The 12,283-nt window shown below is 57.0% G+C and overlaps 1 protein-coding gene across 2 annotated transcripts in view; it reads right to left on the reverse strand.

Annotated features, from left to right (window-relative positions):
- Positions 1-740: 740 nt before the first annotated feature.
- Positions 741-12,283, reverse strand: part of CLPB (ClpB family mitochondrial disaggregase) — an 85,520-nt gene continuing 73,977 nt past the window's right edge. The window contains exons 11-17 of one of the 2 annotated variants that reach the window (XM_068418966.1): positions 11,799-11,843; positions 10,677-10,838; positions 7,302-7,458; positions 2,573-2,646; positions 2,327-2,446; positions 1,545-1,649; positions 741-1,015 (exon numbers count right to left, since the gene is read on the reverse strand). In XM_068418966.1, coding sequence (XP_068275067.1) covers positions 764-1,015; positions 1,545-1,649; positions 2,327-2,446; positions 2,573-2,646; positions 7,302-7,458; positions 10,677-10,838; positions 11,799-11,843 — 915 coding nt within the window. In that variant the 3' untranslated portion in view covers positions 741-763. Of the gene's footprint in view, positions 1,016-1,126; positions 1,410-1,544; positions 1,650-2,326; positions 2,447-2,572; positions 2,647-7,301; positions 7,459-10,676; positions 10,839-11,798; positions 11,844-12,283 lie in introns of those variants that run through there. The other variant, XM_068418958.1, reaches the window with a different exon arrangement.

Below are 12,283 nucleotides of genomic sequence, written 5' to 3' on the forward strand. Positions count from 1 at the left end.
CCTGCCCACCCCAACACCCACACCTCCAGCCCCCTGCCCACCCCAGCACCCACCCCTACAGCCCCGCAGCCCCCTGTGCCCACCCCAGCACCCACACCTACAGCCCTGCAGCCCCCTGCCCACCCCAGCACCCACACCTACAGCCCCGCAGTCCCCTGCCCACCCCAGCACCCACACCCACAGCCCCCTGCCCACCCCAGCACCCACCCCTACAGCCCCAGAGCCCCCTGCCCACCCCAGCACCCACGCCTCCAGCCCCCTGCCCACCCCAGCACCCACACCTCCAGCCCAGCAGCACCCTGTGCCCACCCCAGCACCCACCCCAGCACCCACCCCTACAGCGCCAGAGCCCCCTGCCCACCCCACCACCCACACCTACAGCCCCAGAGCCCCCTGCCCATCCCACCACCCACCCCTGCAGCCCCCTGCCCACCCCAGCACCCACACCTCCAGCCCAGCAGCACCCTGTGCCCACCCCAGCACCCACACCTACAGCCCCAGAGCCCCCTGCCCACCCCAGCACCCACACCTACACCCCTGCAGCCCCCTGCCCACCCCACCACCCACACCCACAGCCCCTCAGCACCCACCACCCACACCTCCAGCCCCCTGCGCCCACCCCAGGCTGCCGGGGCAGCTCCTGCCCGCCCGTGCCCGGCTGCGGGGCAGCGGGGGCAGCAGGGACGGGGCTCTGCCCCTGCCCCCCCTCCCGCCGTGGCTCCACCACACACTCTCCCGCGTCTCCCGAGGGTTTTATTGATCTCTACAAGAAGTAGGTGATGTTCTCGGGGCTCAGCGGCGCCCGGATGTCCAGCCTGCGGGACTTGCTGCCCTTCTCCACGATCTCCAGCCGCAGGGTGGGTGTCTTGGTGGTCCCCGTGCCCGGGGAAGGGCTGTCCTGGCTCTTCAGGAGCTGCTTGTCCGAGTCCTCCACGGTGACCCTCAGGGTGCAGCCCCGGGGCAGCAGGTCCTGCTCGTAGGCGGCCGCCAGCTGGTTCACAACGCGCCGCTCGACCTGGAGGAGGAAAACGGGGTCCCATCAGCCAACCCTGGCAAGGAGCTTCCCACCCAACAGCCCCACAACCTCCTGCTCATCCTACTTCACAGCATCCCAGAGTGGTTGGGGTGGGAAGGACCTCTGGAGATCATCCAGTCTGCTCTTCTCCATGAACAGCCCCAGCTCCCTCAGCCTCTCCTCGCAGCAGAGATGCTCCAGCCCTCTGACCATCTCCGTACCCTCCGCTGGACTCTCTCCAGTAGCTCCTGATCTTTCTTGAACTGGGGGGCCCAGAACTGCCCACAGTTACTCCAGGTGTGGCCTCACCAGGGCCGTGTAGAAGAGCAGGAGAACCTCCCTCGACCTGCTGCCCACACTCTTCCTCACGCACCCCAGGGCACCATTGGCCTTCCTGGCCACAAGGGGACATTGTTGGCTCATGGGGAACTTGTTGTCCCCCCTGGGGAGCCTTGGGGACCCTCTTCATGGGGACAAACCCACAGAGGTGACGCCGTGGGCTTCGCCCATGCTCCATCCTCGGCTTTACCTCGTGTTTGATGGAGCGGGCGCCATAGTGCAAGTTGTAGCCATCAGCCAACACGTCCATGACCTCCCTGTCCCAGAGCAGGGTGATGTTGTGCCTCGCCTTGGCCTGTTGGGTGAGGAAGAGGAGGAAGAGATATCGATGCCTTCAAGCAACCCTGGCACCTTGACACCACGGTGTGAGTGTCCCTGGGCTGAGGAGGACCAGGCACCAAGAGCTCCTCTGGGCCAGGCCCACCAAAGCCAGTGGTCCCCTAAGTCCTATTTAACCCCCCGCAGAGCTCAGAGCAAAGACTAATTAAACAAATAATGTCTCTAACACGTCCCCAAGCTCATCCCTGCCCCAACACCACCCCAAGAGGTCCCCACCCTCCCGAAGAGGGGATGTTGAGGGGACACAGCGTGTAGGTCTATGGTGAAGATGGGATAGGACAAGAGGACACAGCCTCAAGCTTGGCCAGGGGAGGGTCAGGTTGGACATCAGGAAGCATTTCTTCTCAGCAAGGGTCATTAGGCATTGGAAGGGGCTGCCCAGGGAGGTGGTGGAGTCCCCATCTCTGGAGGGGTTTAAGAAAAGCCTGGCCATGGCACTTAGTGCCCTGGTCTAGTTGCCATGGTGGTGTCAGGGCAATGGTTGGACTCGATGAGCCCAGAGGGCTCTTCCAACCTCATTGATTCTGGGATTCTGTGGACATTCACTCTGCTCCCACACCAGCAGGAAGGCTTGGGCAGGGCTTTCCTCCTGCTCCTGCGTCCATCAGCTCTAAAGCCACGGATGGTTTGTACCTTCTTGGCCCAAAAATTCAGCTCCTTGTTGACCAGCTGGATGAGCTCCGCGTGGCAGAAAGGCAGAAAATAGACGATCTCGTTGATCCTCCCCAGGAACTCATCTCGTCTGAAGTGAGCCTGGGGGGACAAGGGGGGCAAGGGCAGCGGGGACAGGCTTGGTGACCCCGGGAGAGCAGAGAACCCCCCAAATCCCCAACGCTCAGGACATGGGAAACATGAGTTATGGAATCAAACCATCCGTACCTTCAAGATGGGCCGAATGACCTTCTCCTTGAACTGCTTGGAGATGGTGATCTTGTCGGTCACCTGGACATCATCTGAAAGGCAGGAGGAGATGGGGGGGTGGTGGGGTGAGGTGGGGGCCAGAGGGGACTCCAGCACCCACCTGGGACCTCCACACATGCCCCCAGCAAACCACAGTGGGGTGTCCCTGCATTTGACACCCTGGAGAGCAGGTCTGGGTCTCCCTTGGGTGCCTCTGGACATGTTGGGTGCCCGAGGTGAGCTCCTCACGCTGGCAAAGAGCCCCGGCTCTGCCTCTCCTCTCTGCCTGACACCCCCAGGAGCCACATCTTTGGGGGGTTCAGGTACCAGGAGCCTTCACTTGGCCTCCACAGACCCCGGCTGGTGCTGGCTCCACACGTGGCTCATGCAGGGTGCACCCGCCTGCCCCTCACATCCACATCGAATCATCGAGTGTCAGGGGTGGGAAGGGACCTCTGGAGATCATCGAGTCCAACCCCCTGCCAGAGCAGGACCAATCTAGGGCAGGTCACACAGGAACGCATCCAGACGGGGCTTGAAAGTCTCCAGAGAAGGAGACTCCACAACCTCTCTGGGGAGCCTGTGCCAGGGCTCTGTCACCCTCACAGGACAGAAGTTCTTCCTCATGTTGAGGTTGAACTTCCTGGGCTCCAGCTTGCACCCATTGCCCCTTGTCCTATCGCAGGGCACAAGTGACAAGAGGTTGCCCCTTTCCTCTTGACACCCAGCCCTCAGCTATCTATACACATTAATCACATCCCCTCTCAGGCTTCTCTTCTCCAGACTCCAGGTCTCTCAACCTTTCCTCCTAAGGCAGGTGCTCCAGTCCCTTCATCACCCTCGTAGCCCTCCGTTGGACTCTCTCCAGTACATCTCTGTCCCTCTTGAACTGGGGAGCACAGACCTGAACGCAATACTCCAGGTGAGGTCTCACCAGGGTAGAGCAGAGCGGGAGGAGGACCTCCCTCGGTCTGCTGGACACACTCTTCTTAGTGCACCCCAGGACACCATTGGCCTTCTTGGCCACGAGGGCACATTGCTGTCCCATGGATAACTTGTCCACCAGGACTCCAAGGTCCTTCTCCACGGAGCTGCTCTCCATGGATCACCTCCTAACCTGCACTGGGGCATTTTATTCCTCCTTCCCAGGTGCAGGACTCTGCCCTTATCCTTGTTGAACCTCATGAGGTTCCTCTTTGCCCAGCTCTCCAGGCTGTCCAACTCACGCTGAATGGCCACATGGCCTTCAGGTGCATCAGCCAAACCTCCCAGCTTGGGATCATCACCAAACCTGCTGAGAAGACACTCTATCCCTTCATCAAGGTCGTTGATGAAGATGTTGAACAGGACTGGACCCAGCACTGATCCTTGGGGGTCTCCACCAGTTCCAGGTCTCCAGCTGGACTTGGCACCATTGATTACCACTCTTTGGGCTCTATTGTGCAGCCAGTTCTTGATCCATCTCACTGTCTGTTCTTCTACCTCACACTTCCTGAGGTTCTTCTTCTTCACACATTAATGGGTTTGCCCCATTTCCCTTCTCTGTTTTCTGCTAAATGTCACCGAGGGGTTTTCAGTGACAGGAATTCGGGATGGGACGTGGAGAGAGGGGAGCTGGGGAAGGCAGAAGGGACAGAGCTGCCCCCAGCACTCAGCTTTGCCCCATCACAGAACCACAGGCTGGTTTGGGTTGGAAGGGACCTTAAAGCCCATCCAGTTCCAACCCCCTGCCACGGGCAGGGACACCTTCCACCAGACCAGGTTGCTCCCAGCCCCATCCAACCTGGCCTTGAACACTGCCAGGGAGGGGGCAGCCACAGCTTCTCTGGGCAACCTGGGCCAGGCTCTCTCCAGCCTGTCCAGGTCCCTCTGGATGCCATCCCTTCCCTCCAGCGTGTCACCGCACCGCACAGCTCGGTGTCATCCCAAACTTGCTGAGGGTGCACTCAATCCCACTGTCCATGTCGCTGACAGAGATGTTAAACAGGACCAGTCCCAATCCTGACCCCTGAGGAGCACCACTCATCACTGGTGTCCACTTGGACATCGAGCCGTTGACCACAACTCTTTGAGTGCCACCAACCAGCCAACTCTTTATCCACCGAGTGGTCCATCCATCAAGTCCATCTCTCTCCAATTTAGAGACAAGGATGTCGTGTGTCATATCTTCTGTTTCCACCCATGGCCACCGAGGTGCCGTGGGAGCTCCTTCCCTCCGTCACTCCATCCAAGAGCTCCGCACAGCACCAGGAGCCCCACGAAGCTCAGCTGAGGGCAGGTTTCTCCCCGTTCGCTCCCCTGCAGCTCATGTGGTTCGAGAAATTAAAATTCAACGCTCTCCTCGTTGAGCAGGGAAGCGCTTGGCATTTGAAAATGTTCTTCTGGAAAGTTCAGTCGCAGGCATGCTTTGTCCTTTACCTGCTTTGATTGAAGTGTAAAGATTCTGAACTAAAGCCAGCTTTGGAGTCTGCTTCTCGAAATAAAAAGGAGGAGACAGCGAGAAAGAAGCTGGAAAGTACATTTGATGACAAAACCCAACATTTTTGGAGCTGGGGCAGAGGGCTGGGGTCCTTTCCACAGCGCACAGCACAGCTTCTTTTAAGAATCCCAGAATCAACGAGGTTGGAAGAGCCCTCTGGGCTCATCGAGTCCAACCATTGCCCTGACACCACCATGGCAACTAGACCAGGGCACTAAGTGCCATGGCCAGTCTTCTCTTAAACCCCTCCAGAGATGGTGACTCCACCACCTCCCTGGGCAGCCCCTTCCAATGGCTAATGACCCTTGCTGAGAAGAAATGCTTCCTAATGTCCAACCTGAACCTCCCCTGGCCAAGCTTGAGGCTGTGTCCTCTTGTCCTATCGCTGGTTGCCTGGGAGAAGAGGCCGACTCCCACTGCGCTACAGCCTCCCTTCAGGTAGTTGTAGACTGCACTAAGGTCACCTCTGAGCCTCCTCTTCTCCAGGCTAAACACCCCCAGCTCCCTCAGCCGTTCATCCACCCTTGGCACAGCAGAGACCTGTGGGTTACTGGGGCCTCCTGGTGCCCCTGGAGTTATCACCAAGGTGGTGGATGGTTGCACATGAATTGGGATTCTCTGCTGCCTTCAGCAGCGTTGGTGAGCTCAGAGCTCAGGGGCTGCCCTTACTCTACTCAATTCTTCTTTTTTATCTAATTTAGATTTTCTGTAACGTTCTCCACGACGCTGATGTGTGGGTCCAGGGCTGCCATTGCACGGTGAAGTCAAAATGATTTAGCTCAGTTCTTTTTGGAAGGACTGTGAGGAAACAAATCTCTTCCTCTTTAATATGAGGATGGGTACCAGCCCTGGTCTTTTCTAGGAAGCGTTTGGAAAGGTCCTGAAGGAACGAAAGGGTGAGGAGACAAAGGGAAGAGAACATGGGATAAGGGAGGCTGGGAGGTGGGATAGAATCATAGAACCACAGAATTGTTTGGGTTGGGAAGGACTTTTAAGATCATTGAGTCCAACCCTTAACCCAGCACTGCCAAGGCCACCACTAACCCATGGCCCTCAGCACCACATCTACACGGCTTTTGAATCCCTCCAGGGATGGGGACTCCACCACTGCCCTGGGCAGCCTGTGCCAGCGCTTGACAACCCTTTCCATGAAGACATTGTCCCTGATCTCCAATCTAAACCTCCCCTGGCACAACTTGAGGCCGGTTCCTCTCGTCCCATCACTTGTTACCTGGGAGAAGAGACCGACCCCCCCTCACTCCACCCTCCTTTCAGGCAGTTGGAGAGAGCGAGAAGGTCTCCCCTCAGCCTCCTTTTCTCCAGACTAAACCCCCCCAGGTCCCTCAGCCGCTCCCCATCACACTTGTGCTCCAGACCCTTCCCCAGCCCCGTTGCCCTTCTCTGGACTCGCTCCAGCACCTCAAGGTCTTTCTTGTCGTGAGGGGCCCAAAACTGCACCCAGGATTCGAGGTGCGGCCTCACCAGTGCCGAGCACAGGGGGACGATCCCTGCCCTAGTCCTGCTGGCCACACCAGTGCTGATACAAGCCAGGATGCTGGTGGCCTTCTTGGCCACCTGGGCACACTGCTGGCTCTTATTCAGCCAACCATCGACCAACACCCCCAGATATAAAGCCTTCTCCAAAGACAGAGCTCAGGGACGTGATCTCCAACAATGAGGCTCTCAGAACAAGCCCAAGGCGGAGGTGTCAAAGGAGGGGGAACGGTGGAGACTGGAGCGTGGGACTTAGCAACGGGTCATCCCAGAAGGCACCAGCACGACTTCCCAGCCTCACACACCAAACCTTGGGCAGCTGCCTTCCCTCCTGGCAGAGGAGCATCCCCAGGCTCGCCCCGAAGCCACGGTGCCTGGAGGATGTGTCAGGGAGGACTCACAGAATCACAGAATCAATGAGGTTGGAAGAGCCCTCTGGGCTCATCGAGTCCAACCATTGCCCTGACACCACCATGGCAACTAGACCAGGGCACTAAGTGCCATGGCCAGGCTTTTCTTAAACCCCTCCAGAGATGGTGACTCCACCACCTCCCTGGGCAGCCCCTTCCAATGGCTAGTGACCCTTGCTGAGAAGAAATGCTTCCTAATGGCCAACCTGAACCTCACTGCAGAAGGGTCTGGGTGCTCCTTCCTGGCAGAGGGGTGGCCAAGCTGGAGTCCAGAGCATGTTGGGAAGGAGGTGGATGCTCTCAGGATCTAGAGTCTGACAAGTACCTAAGTTTTCTGCGATCCTTTTCTTGCTCATCTCCATGGCCTCTTGTCGGAGCTGCAGGGCGTGCTGGGCGATCTCATCGCTGGCCACGTTGGAGGTCATGATGAAGATGGCATCCTTGCAGTCGATGGTTTTCCCCTTCCCGTCTGTCAGCCTGCCCTGCAACGACACCGACGCAACACCAGCAGCGTGAGCAGGTGCCATGGGACGTTGCCAACGCACGGGGCACAAGGACACGGGTCCCATTTGTTTTTTGAAGGGATGCCCGAGGATACGGGCAGGGAGGAGGCAGGGCTGAGCTGCAGGGGCTGGAGAATCAGTCAATCAATCAATGAATCAATCAATGAGGTTGGAAGAGCCCTCTGGGCTCATCGAGTCCAACCATTGCCCTGACACCACCATGGCAACTAGACCATGGCACTAAGAGCCATGTCCAGTCTTTCCTTAAACCCCTCCAGAGATGGTGACTCCACCACCTCCCTGGGCAGCCCCTTCCAATGGCTAATGACCCTTGCTGAGAAGAAATGCTTCCTCATGTCCAACCTGAACCTCCCACAGAATCCCAGAATCAATGAGGTTGGAAGAGTACTCTGGGATCATCGAGTCCAACCATTGCCCTGACACCACCATGTCAACTAGACCATGGCACTAAGTGCCATGTCCAGTCTTGTCTTAAACACCTCCATAGTCCCCACCTCTCCGGGGACTATGCAGAGTGCCCTGCACTTGCCCAGCAAGGATGGAAGCCCTGGGAGATGCCTCAATGGGGAGGTGGGCTGGGGCAGCCCATACGTAACCCAACCGCCTTTGACCCTCTACCTACCTCCCTGCCGTTGGTTTGGGTCTGACACATGAGCTGTGGGGAGCCCCACGAGCGCAGGTGAAGTTGTTGTCACATCATGCCTCTAGGGTTAGAGGGTCTTCTGGGGCCGGTGCTGTTCAATATCTTTATAGATGGTCTAGACGTAGGGATTGAGTGCACCCTCAGGGAATGTGCAGATGACACCAAGCTGGGTGGGAGTGTCGATCTGCTGGAGGGTAGGAAGGGTCTGCAGAGGGGTCTGGACAGGTTGGATTGATGGGCCGAGACCAACGGCGTGAGGTTCAACAAGAACAAGGGCCGGGTCTGACACTTGGGCCACACCAACCCCCTGCAGCGCTACAGGCTGGGGGAAGAGTGGTTAGAAAGAGACCTGGGGGTGCTGATGGACAGGCGGCTGAACGTGAGCCAGCAGTGTGCCCAGGTGGCCAAGAAGGCCAATGTTGAGGTGTTGGAGCAAGTCCAGAGGAAGGCAACCAAGCCGGTGAAGGGTCTGGAGGGTCTGACCTCTGAGGAACGGCTGAGGGAGCTGGGGGTGTTTAGCCTGGAGAAGAGGAGGCTCAGAGGTGACCTTAGTGCAGTCTACAACGACCTGGAGGGAGGTTGTAGCGCAGTGGGAGTCGGCCTCTTCTCCCAGGCAACCAGCGACAGGACAAGAGGACACAGCCTCAAGCTTGGCCAGGGGAGGGTCAGGTTGGCCATTAGGAAGCATTTCTTCTCAGCAAGGGTCATTAGCCATTGGAAGGGGCTGCCCAGGGAGGTGGTGGAGTCACCATCTCTGGAGGGGTTGAAGAAAAGCCTGGCCATGGCACTTAGTGCCCTGGGCTAGTTGCCATGGTGGTGTCAGGGCAATGGTTGGACTCGATGATCCCAGAGGGCTCTTCCAACCTCATTGATTCTGGGATTCTGTGTAACCCAGGGCAGCCCAGTGCCCACTGCTGTGGTGTCCACCCTCCTCCTGCCAAACCAAAGCAGGAGCCCTTCAAAAGTACCAGTTCTCTTGATTAATAAAATAAAAAGAGAGAAATACAAGGAAAAAGCAAGCAGCTCCCCGGGCAGCTCCTTTCCTCTCCAGCACAATGACACAAATCCTTGTTGGGTGCTTGGGATTAAGATTTGGGTTATTGCCCTGTCAAGTGCGTGGTACAGGAATTGATTTCACATTTAGCTGCTGCTGCGATGATCTATGCAAGAAAAAATTGGGTTATTAATCCTTAAAAGAAAAACAAAACAAAAAAAAACCACCCCAAAACCTCCCAGGGTGATGCCCTGGAGTTTGGTTGCTTCCAAGGACAGACTGGAGATGCCTGGGAGGAGTCTGGGGGAGCTAAAGTGCATGGACCTGCCTCCAACATCGACAGAACTCCTTGGGTAGCTCCTTGGAGGAGGCCAGGGGCTTCCACCTGGGACTTGAGATGTCTCCAGAGGAGGCCAGCACACGCCTGGGAGGTTTCCTGGAGAGCTACCAGGCATGGAGCTTCCCCCCCACACTCAATGCTTTTGGGAGCCACAGATTCCTCCAAGGGAGCTACCCAAGGAGTTTTGGGTATGTCAAGGCAGGTCCATGCCCAGTAGCTCCTCAGAACCCTTCCAGGTATCTCCAAGAGTGTTCTGGCTTCCTCTGGAGAGAGCTGGGAGGCAGCCCAAGCCTCCTCCTAGGTAGTTAGCTGAAGAGTTTTGTCCATGGCAGGGGGTTGGAACTAGATGATCCTGAAGGTCCCTTCCAACCCAAACCATTCTGTGATTCTACGTTTGGGGGAGGAAAGGTGTGAGACGAATCACACGCCAGCTGAAAAGTCATAAATTAACCAACCTGAACTAAGAAACAGCAATTAACAAGACATGACTCGTTAGGATAGTGATGGACTATGAAGACCCTGCTTTTGTGACGACGCCCTGACCTGTGCCTGGGACCTAGAAGATGATTTCATTGAATCCCAGACTGGTTTGGGTTGGGAGGGACCTTAAAGCCCATCCAGTTCCAACCTCCTGCCACGGGCAGGGACACCTTCCACCAGACCAGGTTGCTCAAAGCCCCATCCAACCTGGCCTTGAACACTGCCAGGGAGGGGGCAGCCACAGCTTCTCTGGGCAACCTGGGCCAGGCTCTCACCACCCTCACAGCCAAGAATTTCTTCCTCACATCTCATCTCAATCTCCCCTCTGTCAGTTTAAAACCGTTCCCCCTCGTCCTGTCACTCCATGCCCTTGTCAAAAGTCCTTCTCCAGCTTTCCTGTAGGCCCTTCAGGCACTGGAAGGTGCCAGAAGGTCTCCCCGGAGCCTTCTCTTCTCCAGGCTTCTCCATGGCATTTCCTCCATGCCACGGAGGTGTACACGGGAGCTGGGCACAGGGCACCCACGTGAAGAGGGCCGTCGCCCTCCTGCCTCCTCTCGCCGTGGGCCTGCAGCCCAACCATTCCTGCCCCGACCTGTCTTTTTTGGAAGGGACTAGAGCATTTCAGCTCCACTCCAGGACATCTCCTGCACCCTTGCACCACTCACCGTCACCTTCTGAAGGGCCCCTGTGCAAACCCAGACCCTGAAACGTGGATTTACCTCATCGAAGAGCTGCAGCATGATGGTGAGGACGTCCGGGTGGGCTTTGTCCACCTCGTCGAAGAGCACCACGGCGTTTGGACACTGCCTCAGCTTTTTGGTGAGCTGCCCACCCTCTTCGTGGCCCACGTAGCCCGGCGGAGAGCCGATGAACTTGGCGACCTGGGAGGAAGCAACAGGATGTGTGAGAGCTGGTCTGTGGGTGCCACGAACGAAGCCCTCGTAGCTGAGCAGGCAGCCACGGCTCTTTGGGCAGACAAATCAAGCTCTGTGTTCTTTGTGACATCCCTCGCACCCCGGGTATCCCCAAAGCAGCTTCAGCTCTGGGGTCCCCAACAGAAGGAGGACACGGAGCTGTTGGAGCGAGTCCAGAGGAGGCCACGGAGATGCTCCGAGGGCTGGAGCCCCTCTGCTCTGGAGACAGGCTGAGAGAGCTGGGGCTGTTCAGCCTGGAGAAGAGAAGGCATCAGGGAGACCTTCTAGCACCTTCCAGTGCCTGAAGGGGCTACAGGAAAGCTGGAGAGGGGCTTTTTCCAAGGGCATGGAGTGACAGGATGAGGGGGAACGGTTTTAAACTGAAAGAGGGGAGATTGAGAGGAGATATTGGGGAGAAATTCTTGGCTGTGAGGGTGGAGAGACCCTGGCCCAGGTTGCCCAGAGAAGCTGTGGCTGCCCCCTCCCTGGCAGTGTTCAAGGCCAGGTTGGATGGGGCTTGGAGCAACCTGGGCTGGTGGAAGGTGTCCCTGCCCGTGGCAGGGGGTTGGGACTGGATGGGCTTTAAGGTCCCTCCCAACCCAAACCAGTCTGGGATTCTATGAATTTGGCAAAATGCAGATTGGTTGAGGAATTCTGGCCATGGCACTTAGTGCCCTGGTCTAGTTGCCATGGTGGTGTCAGGGCAATGGTTGGACTCGATGATCCCAGATCTTCCAGCCTCATTAATTCTGATTCTGTGATTCTTCTCAGTCTCTCTTCCCCCCAAGGCTCGACACCACGTACAGAAACCACCGGATTGGAGACAAACTATTACAGTTTTTCTTGCTCCTTGGTCTCTGCTCCTAAAAATTACCAATTAAACTCGACGCTGCACCCCTTGGAAGCAGAGACAGCCCATTTACTCACCTCGTGCCTCTCCTGGAACTCCGACATGTCCAGTCTGATGAAACCCTGCAAGAGAAAGAAATATTTAATATGGTATTTGATTAACGTGCTCCAAGTTTCATCCTATTTAGGAGGCTCCCCCAGAACCGGCTGCACGGATGGACACAGGGTTTGGTGGTTCCCAAGGACTGGAGCAGCCAGATCCCCCCCAAAATCCACCTCTGAGGAAGAGGAAGGTGACTGGAGTTTCTCAAAGGCAGCCAGGAGGACTTCCCATCACCGGCTCCGTCTGAGAGCCTGGATGATGCAGATGGGATTGAAAGAGCAACTCGCAATTTCCTAAATAAAATGGGTATTAATTATTGCAGTTGAGCTCTTGAGAAGTAACTCACAGGAATAAATCAAATCAAAATCATAAAGCCGAGGTAAACTCGGTTCATGGGTGACCACCGTGAATAGATAATGTGGTCAGAGGATTTACAGCTCCGGCCCAAGCTCCCTTTTTG

The sequence above is a fragment of the Nyctibius grandis genome, chromosome 2, assembly GCF_013368605.1.
Source record: "Nyctibius grandis isolate bNycGra1 chromosome 2, bNycGra1.pri, whole genome shotgun sequence".
NCBI lineage: Eukaryota > Metazoa > Chordata > Aves > Nyctibiiformes > Nyctibiidae > Nyctibius > Nyctibius grandis.